Source organism: Gavialis gangeticus, unplaced genomic scaffold (assembly GCF_001723915.1).
Source record: "Gavialis gangeticus isolate Ggan-Ray unplaced genomic scaffold, GavGan_comp1, whole genome shotgun sequence".
Taxonomy (NCBI): domain Eukaryota; kingdom Metazoa; phylum Chordata; order Crocodylia; family Gavialidae; genus Gavialis; species Gavialis gangeticus.
In genome coordinates, this window is record NW_017729025.1 from 14,971,899 (window position 1) to 14,988,671 (window position 16,773).

A 16,773-nucleotide genomic window follows, 5' to 3' on the forward strand; every position below is an offset into this window, starting at 1 on the left:
GAGACCGTTTCAGGCTGGACATAAGGAAGAATTTCTTTACTGTCTGAGCCCCCAAGGTCTGGAACAGCCTGCCATTGGAGGTGGTTCAAGCACCTACATTGAACACCTTCAAGAGCAAATTGGATGCTTATCTTGCTGGGATCCTCTGACCCCAGCTGACTTCCTGCCCCTGGGGCAGGGGGCTGGACTCGATCTTCCAAGGTCCCTTCCAGCCCTAATGTCTATGAAAGCTAAAAAACATGACAGCACCGACTGCTTCCAATCCAGCTTGTGCAGCCACTGTCAGTGCTTCCTCTGCCATGCAGCTGCTCTTGCTTCTCCCTTCCACCTATGTGAGACTGCACCCTCCCTTCCCCCCCCATCTCTGCAAGCAAGATAAAATAGCTCCATAGTCTGAAGCTAGTCTGGGAGCTGTAGGTTGCTGACCCCTGCCCTAGTCGATAGGAATGTCTGTATCCCACTACTCGCAAGACCCTGAACAAAAGGAAAAGGTTTGATAGTGGGATGTTGATTGTGCTGAGAGTAGTTTTGAACTGCAGGCTTTAACTGCAGTACTTCTTGAAGAGAAATTTTTCTGTTTCTGCCACCCCCAAAATAGGTGAATTGCTAGTACAAGAGGTCATAGTGATGAGCATGGGTGACCTCTTCAATGAATAGATTCCCTGTTTATTACTTCTGTAGTAGGAAGGCAGCTTTAGTTTAGCTGTAGTTAGGATAAGTTTTGATCTATATTCTCTCTCCTAACTTTCAGAAGAAAGTTGTCCGAGGTGGAATATCCAAGCCCAAAGGGGGGGCTGCTGAAAAAACGGCCAGAAATCGTTTTGCTGCTTTCAGGGCAGTAATGAAGGATAAAATAAAGCAGGAAGGAGGCACTGAGCCTACAGCCCAAAGGATGCCAAAGGAAGTAGAAAAAGTGGTGTTTGAGGCTGGATTTTTCAGAATTGAAAGTCCTGTGAAATCTTTTCCAGGTCAGTACATTTTATTCTTATTTCTGTGACTGGGGGCTACTGAAGGAACTCATGCTGGGGCATCAGAGGGGAATTTGCTTTGAATTGGACCAGATTTGTGTAACTGCAGCTCTTCTGGATGGTGGTGCTTCACCTCAAACACAAGGGAACCTAAGGAAAATATATTTTGCACAGATATGTCAATTTTAATTAATTTCTATAAACTGAGGTGTCTGCTGTACAAGTTCACGATAATGTAAAAATGTTTTGTCAGGGCTTATCAGTATCTAGTTAGCTATGAAGCTTTTAAGCTATATACTTTTGTTAGTTATGTGAGCAGAACAAAGCTTCCAGATCTTGACAAGGAGATTTATGCCTTTTAGAAGAATCATAGAGAAGTTGGGTTGGAAGGGACCTCCAGAGGTCATCCCTATGTAAACCATCCTATACAGTTCTATTATCTAACCACTTAGTAAACCTACCATCAATTCTGACACTACACAAGACAACACCTTAACTTGCCACAGGTAAAGCGGGGGGGGACCATGGCAGCCAACATGCTGCTACAGTAAAAAGTTGTTAATATACAGTCAAGAGATCCTAGGTAGTGCTCAAGGGATCCCAGGTAGAAGCACCATGTTGGTCATCTAGTTAAGAGCATACTGTATATTATTATATACTGTATTGCAGCTTGATTGACAGGCCAGTATTTTCAGTACCTGGATCCCGAGCCATTAAAGACAGCCACTTAACCTTTTTTGTGCCACCTTTCTAGATGTTAATAGTTGCTCAATTGCTGTTTTTCTTTGATTCTATTCCATATGATGAACACTAGTAATATTTTTTTGAATGCACCTCTAATTCCTTGAGGCCTTTAAGTGAGAAGGATTCAGCACTGGGATCTTCTGGCAAAACTAAATCAGAGTTGAATCAGAATGATTTATAAACTTGATGCTGCCATTTAAAATCTAATTCTTAAAGATCTTTATTAATACTATAAATTAAAGTGAAATAAATACTAACTATATGCTGTGTATATCTTCATTAGTTTGGTCAGTAAAACAGGAGTGTAAACCAGTCAAGTCTGTTTCCTTCCAGTTTTTATAGTAGCATATTTTTTAATGGAAAGGATGTAAAAACTGAAGATTTGTGCTAGAATAAATTGAATTGTCATGGCTTTTTAAATTTTTTTGGACTCCTTAAGCTGTATTAGTGGCATCTGCAACCTAGTTACTACTACTTATCCTACTGGCAAATGGTGAAAGTGGTAAATTAGGAAATATTTCTAATTATAATCTTGGTAACGTATGTATCCTTGTTCATAAAAACACTTATCATCTAATGAAACACTAAAAACTTTTTTAGGTTTGCTTTCCAAGACACCTGGCAGAACTTCCCAGCAGGTTTCTAAAACTATGACAACTCCAAGGTCATGCAGTCGAACTTCACTTCAAAATGCCTGTGCAATTCCCTGCAACTCTGAGAACACTGTTACAATGCAATCTATGCCAGCAGCCAGTGGTTTCTGTGCCCCACAAAATTGTAATACAATCCAGTCTCCATCAGAAAAAAACCTGTTGGGCAGCAATCCTGAGCAAAGGTAAATGCACAAATGCAGCTTCATTTTAACTAACAGAAGTAACACATTAACTTTTTAACATAAAGATATGGACTCCTCGTAGTGCACATGATTACTATTAACACTTAATAAATTTTACTTTTTTAAAACTCTGCAGGGGTAAGTTGTTAGCTTGTTTTCCTTCCTTCACCACCCTCTGGTCATTAGTAGGCCTTTGCTTCTAAACATAACTTCACTGTGTGATTTATATATGTACTCTTTGGGCAAAAAATATTGATATAGCTAACTAATGACAAAAATACCAATATAATGGTGTAACAAACCATATAATAAAAACCAGTTTAAGTGCAAATCTGAAGTTTTGAAAAGACTGAATGTTTGAGTTTCTCTTTCAGTGATTTTCCAGCTGCAGAAGAACAATGCCTACTGATAAATGACAGAGCAAAGAAAGAGAATGTGAGTTATACAATGAAACATACATAAGTATGTGTTCTAAATACAAGTATGTAGTGAAACCTGTAAATATTCACCCCTGATTCTAATGATCTCACAAACCACATTCTGCTTGCTGAGCATAAGATGTGAATTATGTAATGTGCTAATTGTTACAGCAGAGGAATAACAAATGTACAGCAGTTTATTTTGGCAGCTTTAAATACCTGAAAAGAGCAGTTGCAAATTGTGCATAATGTAGATTTATGGTAATACTGTAGCCTATGTCAGTAAAAACTAAAATTTTCAAGCACAGGGTGCTGTAATCATAAGTTACCATAGTTAACTATATCCTTGTGTTTTAATTACATGGGTATTCACAAAAACCAGATTCTGCCTGTAATGAATCAGAGTAATGGATTTAAAATGGCCAGATTTCTCTTGTGTAAATCTACAAGATAACTAAGTTATTCTGGAAGACACTAATTCACTGATTCTCAACCATAATTCTGGGGCACCCTGAGGTGCCATCAGATCCTTTGAGAGGTGCTGTAGTATGTAAGGAAATGATAAGATAAGACAGGCTGAGGCTTGTCCCTGCCTGGATGATCCTCCACCCCTACTGCCGAGCCTCTGTATTAGTTGGTGTAAGCACTGTAATGTATAAATTAGCTTTTGAAATTGGGTGCCACTCAATTCACAAAAGTGTTGGATGGATGCCTCAAGTCCAGTGAGGGGGTGCCTTGGGTCCAAAAACGTTGAGAACCACTGCTCTAGCTGCTCCTTCTTGCAGTTCTTTAATGGTGGAGTGGTAGTTTCTAGTGTAACTTGGCTTATGGCTGCCTTGGTCCTGACTCTTATTTTGTGTTTTCCATGTTCAGAGTTTTTTCACTGAAAACAAGGTAGAAAATAAATTAATTTCTGACTTGAACAAATCCCTACTTAAAAACTCTTACAATCCCACATTTTCTCTCTTCCCTTTTGACTCTCTAGGAAACAAATGTAGCTGCCGTGGAGGTGTGTTTACTCTCAGATGACAGAAGCAGCTCAGTTCCTTTTACTCAAATGTTGGAAAACCCTGAGAATAAACCCTCAGATATGACAAGGGAGATGGAGCTTTCTACTACAGATATAACAGGGCAAGATATTGTCATGAGCAGCCCAGAGAAGACTGCTCAGTCAGAAACCAATCTTGCTGAAGAACTGCATGTACTGGAGCATAAATCAGGTGGGCTGCTTTATAGCTGTGGTTTGCATCATAGAGAAGTAGGGCTGGGAGAGACCTTCATAGGTCCCCCTGTCTGAAGCTGGATCATCCCTATTCAAATCATCCTGCACAAATCCATTGTGTAACCCAGGGGTGCTGAACCCCCAGCCTGCGGACCAGATGTGGCCTGCAGCCCTGAGTCATCTGGCCTTTGGGGCTCCCTACAGGTCCAGAAATGTGATGGTGGGAGAATGGTCTCCCACTACCAAATTTCTGGACCCATGGGGAGCCCTGGGCTCGATGCACTGGACTGGGCACCCAGCATGCAGGACTGGGGGAGCTGCCAAGCCCTAGGACACAATCCTGGCGTGTTGGGGTAAGGGGGGCAGTGCCAGGCCCCAGGGTCCAATCTTGGTGGAAGAGGTTGGGACCAATCCCAGGCAGCAGGGGGTGGTGCTAGGCACCCAGGGACCAATCCTGGCTGGAGAGGGCAGTGCTGAGCCCCAGGGCCTGATTCTGGCATATGAGGTTTGATTTGGCCTGTGGACAGGCCCTGCCCCACTCATCTGATCCACAGGGTCAAAGGTTGGGCACTGCCGGTATAACCTATTAGCAAAACTAGTCAGCCCCAACATAACTGCAAAGCATAGCTCCCTATCTTGCTATAGGTAAAGCAGAGGGACCATGGCAGCCACCATCCTGCTGCTGCAAAGGCTGTTATAAAATACACTTGAGAGATCCCAGGTAGAGGGCCATGTCCCACCACACTATAGAAAAAGGCACGCCCCCCCTTGCAGTCCATACAAGTCTGACCATTGGGTAAAATTCCTTCCTGACCCCAAATGTGGTGATTGGTCTGACTGAGCATAAGAGAGAGACCCTTTAGCCAGGAACCTCTGGGTTTAAGTCCCAGCAGGGGTGTTGACACACCCCAGTTGCAATCCCCAGCTGTGGCTGCAGCCAACACCCAATGCCTCTGAGGAAGGCTTTGAAAAAATGAAAATCCACAACCCTGACGCATGTAGCAGCAGCTGGGGAAAAAATTGCCTTCTGGTCTCATGCAGCAACCAGCAAAGCCCAGAAGCATGGGAAATACCCATGGTAGAACAGGCATGGCTATACCTAGATCATCCCTGACCAATGCCTATCCAACCTCTCTTGAATACCACTAATAATGGAGTTTCTGCAACTTCCCTAGGCAGACTGTTCCACTGCCTCACTGTTCTAACAGCAAAGAGGTTTTTCCTGATATTCGGTGTAACCCTACTTTGCATCTTCAAGCCATTGGTCCATATTCTGCTCTGCAAAAAGATAAAAGATGTTTTCTCTCTTTTTTTTTTTTTTTTATAGCAGCCCTTCATGTATTTGAAGACTGCTATCATATCCCTTCTTAAGCACCTTTTCTGCAAGCTAAACATGCCTGTTTCTTTAGCTTTTCTGTGTATGACTTGCCTTCGAAGCTCACTTATTGTTTTTGTCACCTGTGGACCTTCTTTAACTTCTCTAAGTCCTTTCTAAAATGTGGAGTCCAAAGCTGCACGCGGTACTCCAAGTGAGGCCTAACCAGTGCTGAGTAGAGAGGCACTATCAACTCCAGTGTCTTGCACTTAATGCTTCTATTAATGTATCCCAAAACTGTGAATTCACCTTTTGTGCAGCTGCCTCCCTGCAGATTCACGTTAAGTCCTATGATCTACCAGGACTCCCAGATCCTTCTCTGTGGTGTTACCATCCAGTCAGGTGTCGCCCATTTTGTATTTGTATTTTTGATTATTCTTCCCAATGTGTAGCACCTTACAATTGTCAGCATTGAACTTCATTAGCTGCAGCCTAGCTTTTCAGTCTCTCAATATCCTTCTGAATTCCACTCCAGTTCTCCAGCACGTTTTGCAGTCCCTTCCCAATTTTGCGTCATCTGCAAACTTGCTTGAGAAGCTGTTTATGCCAGCCTCCAAGTCATTAACAAACACATTGGAAGGTGGCATTGTTAAGGTTTTATTTTGCTTTTAATCAGATAACAAAATTAAATATATTGGCATTGGAACCTACTGCATTTTCTTTCATAAAACTTGTTCCCAGATAGAAATACATCTTTTGTTTTTTGAAAGGCAGATTTGTTCCTGAAAAATGCTGGTAAGATAGAAGTAAGTAACTGAATAATAACAGTTACTTCATTCATTTCCTCCCTCCCACCCTGCAGAGGCATACCCTGCAGAAACTGCTATTCCTGTATTTCCTTGTTTATAAAGCACCAATTTCTAACTGCTGATTTTTGGGAAAAGTGTACATGTTGCATGCAAGAACATGCGACTTGGTATTGTATTGGTGTAGGGCTCCTGGTCTTTCATAATTGAGTGTTATCTGGGTCTATGTGGTATTCTCTGACATCTGTGGTACACTGAACAAATTGGTGGCAAAGTAGCTGTGCAAGATCTTGTATTGTATCTGCCCTCTGATAGGGTATAAATCTGCTATAAAACCTGAAACAAAGAAACTTGGAGGGTTAGGCAGAACTTCCAGAACTATCAAGCAACTGTAACAACTATCAAGCAAAGTGTAATGTTGAAACAATCTTATTTTTCAGACTCTTTGCATGAAGACTCCACCTCTGAAACTCCTTTTGATGTTGCAGTAGGTTCACTTTTAATTTTACTTGAGTCTGTTTATAGGATGATGCTTTTCAACCATGGCAGGGGCCTAGACTTGATGATCTTACAGGTCCCTTCTGGTCCTATTATTCTATGATTCTATAACCTGCCTTCTAAATTGCTTCTGCAAAATTATCTGAACTGCTGCAGTGAATTAATTACAGAAGAAGACAGTATCCGATAATTTCTGACCTGGTAATTTTAATGAATGGAGCCCTTCTCTCATCAACTTGTGATATCTCTACAACTGTTTGTTCCTTACTGTATAATCTGGGTGCGGGTTGAGCCAAATGGAAGAGTTGAAATCAGAAGAAAACAAATTCTTAATGTCTGTCAAACTGCTTGATCCTTTACTTGTCTAAACTGCCAGCTGTCTAGAAAATCAAACCCTTAGGTCTTTTGCTTGTAAAAGTATCCCTCCCCTCTCTCCCCCTTTTCCTTCTTGCATACACTTTGTTAAAAACAGATCCTGTGCTACCTTCTCTTCTGACCTCCTTCCATCTTACTAGACTGCCTCACCTCTACTATCTTGTAGTCCTGGTCTTGTCAAAAGAGGCCTAGGTGTTCCAGTCCATTAGAAATGCAGTGGGATTTGGGTGTCTAACTCCTTTAGGGGTGGAGCTGTTCACAGGAGTCGAAATGTGGATTTCAGCCATAATGGATACTTCCATGTCCAAAACCGAGCTGGTATCTATTGGCTCATTTCTCATCACGGGAGGAAATTAAAATGCAAGGCAGGGGAGGGGAGGAGGGCAGGGGTTATGTGCTAGCAGTAAAAAGTTTTTTAATTGGCTATTGCTGTAGAGCAGTGGTTATCAAACTGTATTCTGCAGAACCCAGGAGTTCTACAAAAAGATTGGGACAATGGCAGACTGGACCCGGGAGTAGGGGCAGGGGTTTTTGTGGCCAGAGAAGTGATATGAAAAGATTCTGTGACTTCAGGAAGTTTGTTAAACCACTGCTCTGAGAAACATGTCACAGTCCCTTATTGCCACATTGGAGTTAAGATCTTCAACTGTTTTGTTAGTCTCTGCCAAGAATGTCAGACGTGGCCTGTGGGCCAGATCCCTGTAGAGCCCTAGGATCTTGCCTGCGGGTCTTGGACTGTCCCTGTGCATTGGTATGGTGCATGGGCTGGGCCCAGTGCTACATGTGGCACAGCGGGCTAGTCCAGTGAATGTGCTGCCTGCACCGGACTGGCCTTGCATGCTGGCTCTGGCACACAAGGACAGCCTGAGGCTGAATCCAGACTAGCCCCGGGGCCAGCATGTGGGGTGGGTCCAGTGGGGCACCCCATGCAGTATGTACCACATGCACCAAGCGCAAAGTGAGGCTGGCATACATTATGTGCAGGACTGGACTGGCCGTCCATGCTGTCTGCAGCACCCTGCCGGATGGTTCCATCACGGCCTTATCTAGCCTAACCCCTACCTGTCCCGCAGCTTTCTGCTTTAGGCTTTCTGCATCCTTAAGAAGATTAATATTCTTCTAGAAAACCTATACTTTGCCTTTAAACGTACACCTTAGCTGTGGGGTCTCATTTGATAGTGGGCCGAGAGCTCTACATTCTTTACTAGTCTCGTGAGCCCTCAATCAAAGCATTGTCCACTGCCTCTTGTCCCTAGGTTTACACGTGGCCTGTTAATTGTTCTGACACCAATGCATAAGCTGTCTATTGACAGTGACTTTTAGTATGACGAAATCAGTAGGGAAATAAATCTGCTCTTTCTACAGTGCTGGAAAGTGGTTAACTGCTGCCTGAACGTTTGTTTTAATTTTCGTTACAGCCAAATCTCGACTGCAGTCTTCCTTTCACCCCACTCAGAAATGAAGCACAGAAGTTTACAGAAGCTTCAGTATGCAATGACCTAATTGTATTTTCTCCCCTTTCTGCCTCTGGGGAAAAGTGAAGACTGATTTGGAATTCAGTGTGTACATTGAATATTTAGAGACGTTTGGAATTACCAGTGTATTCGCCTTGAGCTGCATACTCAAAGTAAATGTCTAACCTGGGATTGTACAATAGAGCTCCTTATTAAATGTTTTTCATAACACTTTTTATAAAGCAGATACTGCAATTTAGCTGCTGTATGGTAGTGGCCAGTGTGTCTGAAACAGTATATCTGTATCCATTTGTGGCATGCATCCTGTGACTCCTACTTAGGGATAAAATATTTAAGGCATAAGCTTTTTCACAGTTCCTGTCCCTTTCAAGATCTACATTTATATTTTTATTAAACTTGGCTTTTCCTGTCTGTCCTTCCTTATATTGTCTTAATTCAATGCATAAAATATGAGGTGTACAATCTATGCTATGGGTACACAGCTAACTGCAGCTATATCTCCTCTTTGGTCTGAGCTCCCCTCCCCATCTCTCCAGGTGTCAATCTTACGTTTATCACTCTGGAGTCAAGTATTGCAGTTGTCCTATTCTCACTGGGCACTAAAATAGAGTGTACTGTGCATCAACCATTTTCTCCCACCAGATGTGTCTGGCAATGGTACCTGTGCTCCTGAACAATGGGACACTAAACAGCTGTGCTTAGTAACCAAAGCAGCTTTTGTGAAAACACACCATTATTTCTTTTAAGAGTAGGGACAAAGTATTCTGGAGAAAAGTTTTTAAAACCAGGTTATACGTGTCAAGATTTATCAGGTGATGATATATAAGCAGGTTCCACTTTTTTAGACACCAGAGAGGGTGTCTGTGTGTCACCCTGATTTCTCCAAGCAGTTCTTTTAAACTTGTCACTGTTCCTTTTATCTGAGTTGCTGGCCCTTCTCTGGTGCTGCTGGTACTCCTAAAAACCTCATGTATTTGTAAAATACATTATTCTAAGCTAGCCTCACAGATTTCACAGACATTAGGGCTGGAAGGGACCTTGGAAGATCATTGAGTCCAACCCCCTGCCCCAGGGGCATGAACTCAGCTGGGGTCATAGGATCCCAGCAAGATAAATATCCAATTTTCTCTTGAAGGCGTTCACAGTAGGTGCTTGAACCACACCTGATGGCAGACTATTCCAGACCTTGGGGGCTAGGACAGTAAAGAAATTCTTCCTTATGTCCAGCCTGAAACGGTTTTGCAGGAGTTTATAACTGTTCGACCTAGTTATCCCATGGGGCACTCTGGTGAACAAACGTTCCCCCAGATACTGGTGGTCACCCCTGATAAATGTATAAGTGGCTGTCAGATCACCCCTAAGCCTGCGCTTTTCCTGGCTGAAGAGTCTCACAGCTCTCAGCCTGTCGTCGTAAGGTCTGTTTTCCTGACCTCTGATCATGCGCGTGGCTCTTCTCTGGACTCTCTCAAGCTTCTCCACATCCTTTTTGAATTGTGGAGCCCAAAACTGGACACAATGCTCCAGCCGTGGCCTCACCAAGGCCGAGTACAAGGGGAGAATGACGTCCCGGGATTTGCTTGAGAAGCATCTATGGATGCAAGCCAGCATTTTGCTCGCTTTACTAGCCGCAGCATCGCATTGCAGGCTCATGTTCATCTTGTCATCAGTGATGACCCCCAAGTCTCTTTCTTCCATAGTGCTAGCCAGCGTAGCACTGCCGAGCCTATAAGGATGCTGCAGGTTTTTCCTCCCAAGGTGGAGAACCTTGCATTTTTCAGTGTTAAACACCATCAGGTTCTCGTCCACCCATTTCCTGAGCTTGTCAAGATCTGGCTGGATCACCCTCCTGTCCTCAGGTGTGGATGCTTTACCCCAAAGTTTGGTATCATCGGGAAACTTGGCCCGTCTGCTTCTGACTCGTATGTCCACATCATTAATGAAGATGTTGAACAATATAGGTCGGAGGACAGAGTTTTGGGGGACCTCACTGGTCACAGGACACCATGATGAGTGACTTCCGTCAACCACCACCCTCTGAGTCTGACCATGGAGCCAATTCCTCAGCCAGCAGATTGTGGTGGACTCCTTTCTTCTTGAATTTTTAACTCCCTCCTAAACAACCAATTTAACATTCAGTATGAAACAATTAGAGCAGTTCCAGGTGTAGAGCTACAAAAATTACTTTAACATTGTGCAATGCTCAGTTTTAAACAATACTTTAACTTGCACCTTTTCCTAGCTTTGCTTCAGACCAGTTCTTTCAGATGTACAGTATCTCTCTACAGTTATGATGCTTACTCCTGCATCTTGTATCTGACCGGGCTCCTGTTTCAGAATTAACAAGAAAGTTCTGTACTAATGACGCTAGATTAGCATCCTCCACTTTTGTTTCAATACATTAACCTGTCTTACCATAGTAGTATTGGATACTTTTTAAAATACTAAGCTTGTTGCCCTGTGGGGTCAGGCCAACTCTCAGGATATCAATACTGCACTGTTAGACAGGAGGGTGTAACACAATTGCATGTATACAAACACACACATCAATTAGATGCATACACACGCACACTACCAGCTCAGGCACATGCACATTCAAACCAGCCTAGGCACATGCATATCTATTACCAATTCAAGCACAAACACTATACAACCCAGAAGTTAGACACAGATCACTAATTCATATATCATGCACACGATGCCATATATATACATACACACACTGTCTCACACTAGCAACTTGGATACACACACATGCAAAATAACTAGTTTAAGTTAATGCACACCTATCACCAGTTTAAGCCCATACATGCTACACACACCAAATTTAGACAGAATCAGTTACCAGTTACCAATACCTGCACATCCAATACACATATGTGGATTACTAATTCATATACCACACACACAATGATATTTATATATGTGTGTGTGTGTATTCACTAATTTACACACGTACCACCGACATACACACAAGTGAGTTCCTAAGTTGGGTATTGTGATATGTATGTATGTATGTATGAGCTTGGTATACTTGGGATACCTGGGGAAAGGTTAAGGTAAGAGAGTAGCAGTGTAGGAAGTGAAAGTTGCTGGAAATGAAAGTCACCGGGACCAGGATTAGAACCAACCGGTAGACTAGAGGGGCCTGGGCTGAAGAACTGAGGATTAGGGGTAACTTTAGGTTAAATGATCTTAACTGATTAAAAGACAATGCCTAAAGCCCGCAGAACAGGGAAGAGGCTGAGGCTGGGACTGGAGCCAGAGCTATGGGGGAGCTGAAAAGGTAGGTGAGGAGAGGGAAAATGGGACTAAGGGAAAGTGTGGGTGTTAAAGAGGGGCTCTGGGTGTGGGGAGCCAGAGGATGACTCCAGGGCAGCTAGAGAAGATGCAGGGAGCAGCATGAGGTGCTGGGGACTGGAGAAAGGCTCCAGCTGCTGGAGAAAACTGCGGGACAGCCACAAGGAGCTGGGATGACTACAGAAGGTGTGGGGGAGAGAGATGGACAGCAGAAAATCACAGGAAAAGTGTCAGGAGAGACCGAAAGGCGGCAGGGCAGCGGGAAAGCAGAGAAAGGTAGGAAGTCACAGGGAAAAGGCAGTAGATGGCACGGGAGGCTGAAAGGCAGCAGGGACAGCATGAAAGCAAGGAGAGGCTGAGAGGTGGCAGGAAAGGAGAGATGGAATTGGGAGGAGATTGGGAAACTAGCAGAGATGGGGGCTGGAGCTGGGAGAGAGAGAGAGAGAGAGAACGAGGCTGGAATTTAAGATAGGGGAGGGACTGGGATTCAGTAAAAAATGATCCAACTTGGGGTTGCAAATGACAGTGGTTTTATTGAACTGGGGAGATGGTGACACAATGTCTTATTAGTTCTCGCACACACACACGTACATGTACTTGTTAGAGAGGCGTGGTGCAGGGGCTGAAGTCCAGGAGGAGAGAGACAGAGAGAGAGTCCAAATTATAGGAGGAGGTGTGCAAATAATATCTACCTATCCCAGGCTGGAAGGGGGTCCTTGTCCAGAAGGTGTTGTCCATAAGGGGGTTGCTGGCAGGGCCTCTGGGTGGATAGGTGGTGTTGCCTGGTGCTGGTCCAGATAGAGAGGGTGTCCCCACTGCGTCTGTCTTGTGTGACCCTAGTGACAGGAGGCATGCCCAGGCAAGGGTCAGCTCCTGGTGTACTGAGCATGTGTGCTCCATGCAGGGATGTGCAGTTTTGGGTGTCTAATGGTGAGAGTTGCTGGTTCTGCAGGGTCTTTTGTCTTTCAAATGGTGGGTTCTTGTTTCTGTTCCTGGATGAGGTCCGTGGTTCTTGGATGAATCAATGTGAGGTGATGGCCCAGTCATTGCAGGCCATTCAGCAGAGGCCTGCTACCATTGTATTTCAATCATTCCCAATCACTCATTCATCCGAGAACCAATTTACATGGGAGGGATACATGACTCATACAGCTGCAACATGGGATGCCCAGGCAGAGGACACAAGATGGAGGCTTGACATATAAAATGGAAACTTGATATGACTTTGGTTCGCTTACAAACACAGGCTTAAACCACACAATATCCATATGAAACAATAAAAATCAATACGAAAAATGATAATAATACAATATACAACAGTAAGAATCAATACAAACCTAATAATACAATATAAAGCAGTAGCTATCCAAAACCAAAAATTTGCTACCAAAATAAAAATGTTTAAAGCTTATCCTAAGCCTGAGCTCACTTATACTTATCTATAGGGAATAGAGAGGGAGAGACAAAGTCAGAAATGGTTGGGGAAGGGGAGGGAATGCATTTTAAAATACATTTAAACAAAAGAAATACTGGGGGTTTTGCTACAAGCTCAGCCTTTAGGGTACCTCACATTTTGTAAAAACTGATTGGAGAAAGAGGAATACAATGTTCTTTAAACTCCTGTGCAGTCAGGAGCTTAGAGAGCATTATACATGAAACGTTAGTAGATGTGCATGTAATTCTGCTGGGGGGGGTGTCTTTCTAAGAGAAAGTTAATGACATACCTTTTGGTCTCATCTCCATTGATAGCAACTCAGACAGATATTGGTTGCAGTGCAGTGTGACAATTGATTTAATTAGCCTTAAAAGTACTAAAGAGATGTGACACAGCCTGAATTTGTAACAAAGTACTGTACTCTTGAGATTTTCTTTTAAAAGTAGTGGCAAGCACAGGACTCTTTTTGCTTCACAAACGTTAAAACATCTGAAAAGGCAAAGAAAATCTGATCGTAACATACTTTGTCTCTTTTGGGGTTTAAATTAAAACCAAACAGGCAAATAAACCTCTCCTTCTGCATCCAGGTATAAGAAAAACTGGTTTGGCTAAACTTGCTCACTCTAACAAAAAGGGAAAGAAGATAGCTCAGTGCCTAGGGCACTAGACTGGGACTTGAAAGACTCATGTTCAAGTCCTTGCTCTGTTATAGCCTTCCTCTATGACCTTGGACATCTGGGCTAGGTCAGCCAAGTTCCTGACAGGACAGATATCTAATTTACTGTGGAATTGAGTCCAACCCTTATTTGTCACCAGCATCATCAGACTTCTGCAGGGCACCTGTAAAACTGCATGTATCCTGCTGCTGTCAATCTTCCTTGGCCTGTTTCACCTGTGGAGCCTGGTCAGTGAAGTGTACTTGTAGCCTGTCTGCCCAAAAAAGCAGCTGGGGGTAAGACATGTTGTTGGGAGCGGGAGAGGAAGCAAGAAGTTGACCCTAGGCCAAGGGTGAGGAACGCGGGAGATTCAGGTTGCAGGTCTTTGCTCTCGTGGTTAGTTATTTAAAAAAGGGACTGCTCCAGAAACTGGAATACCTGGTGGTCTGAGGGCACTCTGCAATGATGGAGACCTGCATTCAAATCTTGCTCCAAATTAGGCAGGGTGGGAAATTGAAGATTGGTTTCCCAGCTTACTGGCCACTGAGGGGTGGAGGAGAAATGTCTTCTGATGGTTGCTTCATTAGGAAGTCCTGATCTGTCTGAAGTACTTAATGGCAGGAGAAGGTTTGTAACTGTGGCAGGGCAGGGGGTGTGTGCAACAGAGCTTGCCTGGGTGATGCAGTGGAGGTGCAGGTACAGTCTGCCTGCACACTCACTATCCTGCCCGTGGCTGCCCCGTGACATGCCACATGAGGCCGAGCCATGCTCACTCCTGCCTGGGGCAGCCCACACCTGCCAATAACAGCCGTGGCCCTGCACAGCTTCCTGGTGGGGCTGCAGCTGCCCAGGCACTGCTTGGCTCTCCAGTGGCTTCTCCTCCTCCTGCCCCTGCTGTGCTGCTCCCAGCGGGGGGGGAAGCTGCAGCTGGGCAGCTTCTACCCCAGCCCATGGGGCTCCAGTTCCAATGCCAGCTGCAGGGCAGAGCAGGGCAGCACAGGGAAGCTGTTCACTGCTGCCCTGGTGCGACATCCCCTGTGCACAGGCAGCAGCAGGGGCGACGGTGTGGGGTTGTGCCCCTTGCTGCTGCCACATGGGCAGGGGATGCGTCACCAGGGCAGTGCAGAGCTCACAGCGGCAACGAGATCTCTGCGCAGCCCTGCTGTTCCCTGCAGTGTGGGGTCACGCCTGTTGGGCTGCAGAGACGCTGGGGGAGGGCATTAGGGCAAGAGCCTGAGGCCACTGTGGGCAGCCTGTGCCCACCCCTGCCCTGCGCACAGATCTGAGAGGGCACAGGCCCCTGCCATGGTTGAAAAGCATCACCCCTGTCTCCCACCGGGAGTGCGCACAGCAGTGGAGCCACCCCTCCTTCCCCCCTGGATGAGCTGCCTTCCCCATCCCACTCCCCAGTGGGGCCCTGCAGCCATACCTTCCAGCCCAAAGCCCCACACATCACCCAGCTGGGCAGCAGCCTCAGCCCCAGTCCTGCCAAACTGGCCTCAATTCATGCCCCCCTCCCCAATTTACCTGGGTGAGCTGCTCTCCCGGCTGCCTGGCGGCTGTGTGCATATACGTGCATGTGGCACCCTCTGCCTGACCGCTCTCCTCCCGCTCCCTCCAACCCCCTTCTGGCTGAAACTCTGCCAGCTTGCACAGCACTCGCTGCAGCACTGCGAAATCAGTGGATTTCTCTGTTACAATGAGAAATCCACATTTTCTCCAGGTAAAGGGGAAAATTCATGTTTTTCTCCATTTCCCATGGGAAACAGATCCCTGTTAATTAAAATCATCAGAGGTTTTCACGGCTGTGCTTTCAACAATGGAATTGTCCAAAGTTATACTGACTTTGGTTTCATTTGTCTATTAAACTTTTGCTGTGCATTTCATTTATTGATGTGTTCAGGAGACGGGCAGCAGCGAAAGCAAAGTCCATCTCTCGTGGAGCTGTTTTCCAGGCCAGAGGTCTACTGCATAGTAAAGTCAGTGTCAGCACTATGCAAAAGAGAGACAGTTGGTTTCCCTGACACTTATGGAAGAAAAATCAAAAGCACAGATATTGAAAGGGAGATAGATAGCTGACTGTGTGACAGCACTGCTGAGAAGGATCTTACGAGTTTGGTGGAATGAAGACTATATGAGCCGGCAGTGTGACAGTGTATCAACAGGTATGTGGAGTGGAAAGCACAGAAGATGATAGTGCCACTTTGTGGTGCTAGTTGGGCCTCATCTGGTTAGGCAGATGTGGGAAGACTGCTACAAGGAAGAGGGAGAATACCTTTTCTCCCTTGCTGCAGAGTTGGATGTAAGCAGTGTCTTGAAAGTGTAACACATTAAGTTTAGATGGGATATTAGGAAAAACGTCTTCACTGTTCATGCAGCGAGGTGGTGGAACAACCCATCTAAGGAAGTTGTGAAACCTCCTTCCCTGGAGCTTTTTCAAGAAGAGGCTGGATAAATATGTGTCAGGGATGATATAAGCATGATGATGCCTGGAGTGTGTTGTGAAAAGCAGCAGTTGGAAGCGCAGGAGACCCCATGTGCATTGTTCAGAGCTCATGAGAAGAGCTCTGCAGCCTAGAGCAGGTGAATAAAACAGCTCCATAACTGGATTTGGGTATGAAAGATGATTAAAGGAGCTGGGATAAGTTTATGCTGGAGATGGGTAAGGAGTTCTGGCTCTCTGGTCTAGGTGTGTGGAGTTATGCCCAGGTTGCAGAGGGCATTTTAT

The 16,773-nt window shown here is 44.8% G+C and overlaps 1 protein-coding gene across 2 annotated transcripts in view; it reads left to right on the top strand.

Moving 5' to 3' along the window:
• DLGAP5 (DLG associated protein 5) overlaps nt 1-9,068 on the top strand; it is a 45,815-nt gene extending 36,747 nt beyond the window's left edge. The window contains exons 14-19 of one of the 2 annotated variants that reach the window (XM_019518434.1): nt 752-968; nt 2,313-2,547; nt 2,922-2,982; nt 3,952-4,186; nt 6,750-6,796; nt 8,601-9,068. In XM_019518434.1, the coding sequence (XP_019373979.1) occupies nt 752-968; nt 2,313-2,547; nt 2,922-2,982; nt 3,952-4,186; nt 6,750-6,796; nt 8,601-8,723 (918 nt within the window). In that variant the 3' untranslated portion in view covers nt 8,724-9,068. The remainder of the gene's footprint in view (nt 1-751; nt 969-2,312; nt 2,548-2,921; nt 2,983-3,951; nt 4,187-6,749; nt 6,797-8,600) is intronic. The other variant, XM_019518435.1, reaches the window with a different exon arrangement.
• The last annotated feature ends 7,705 nt before the right edge of the window (nt 9,069-16,773 follow it).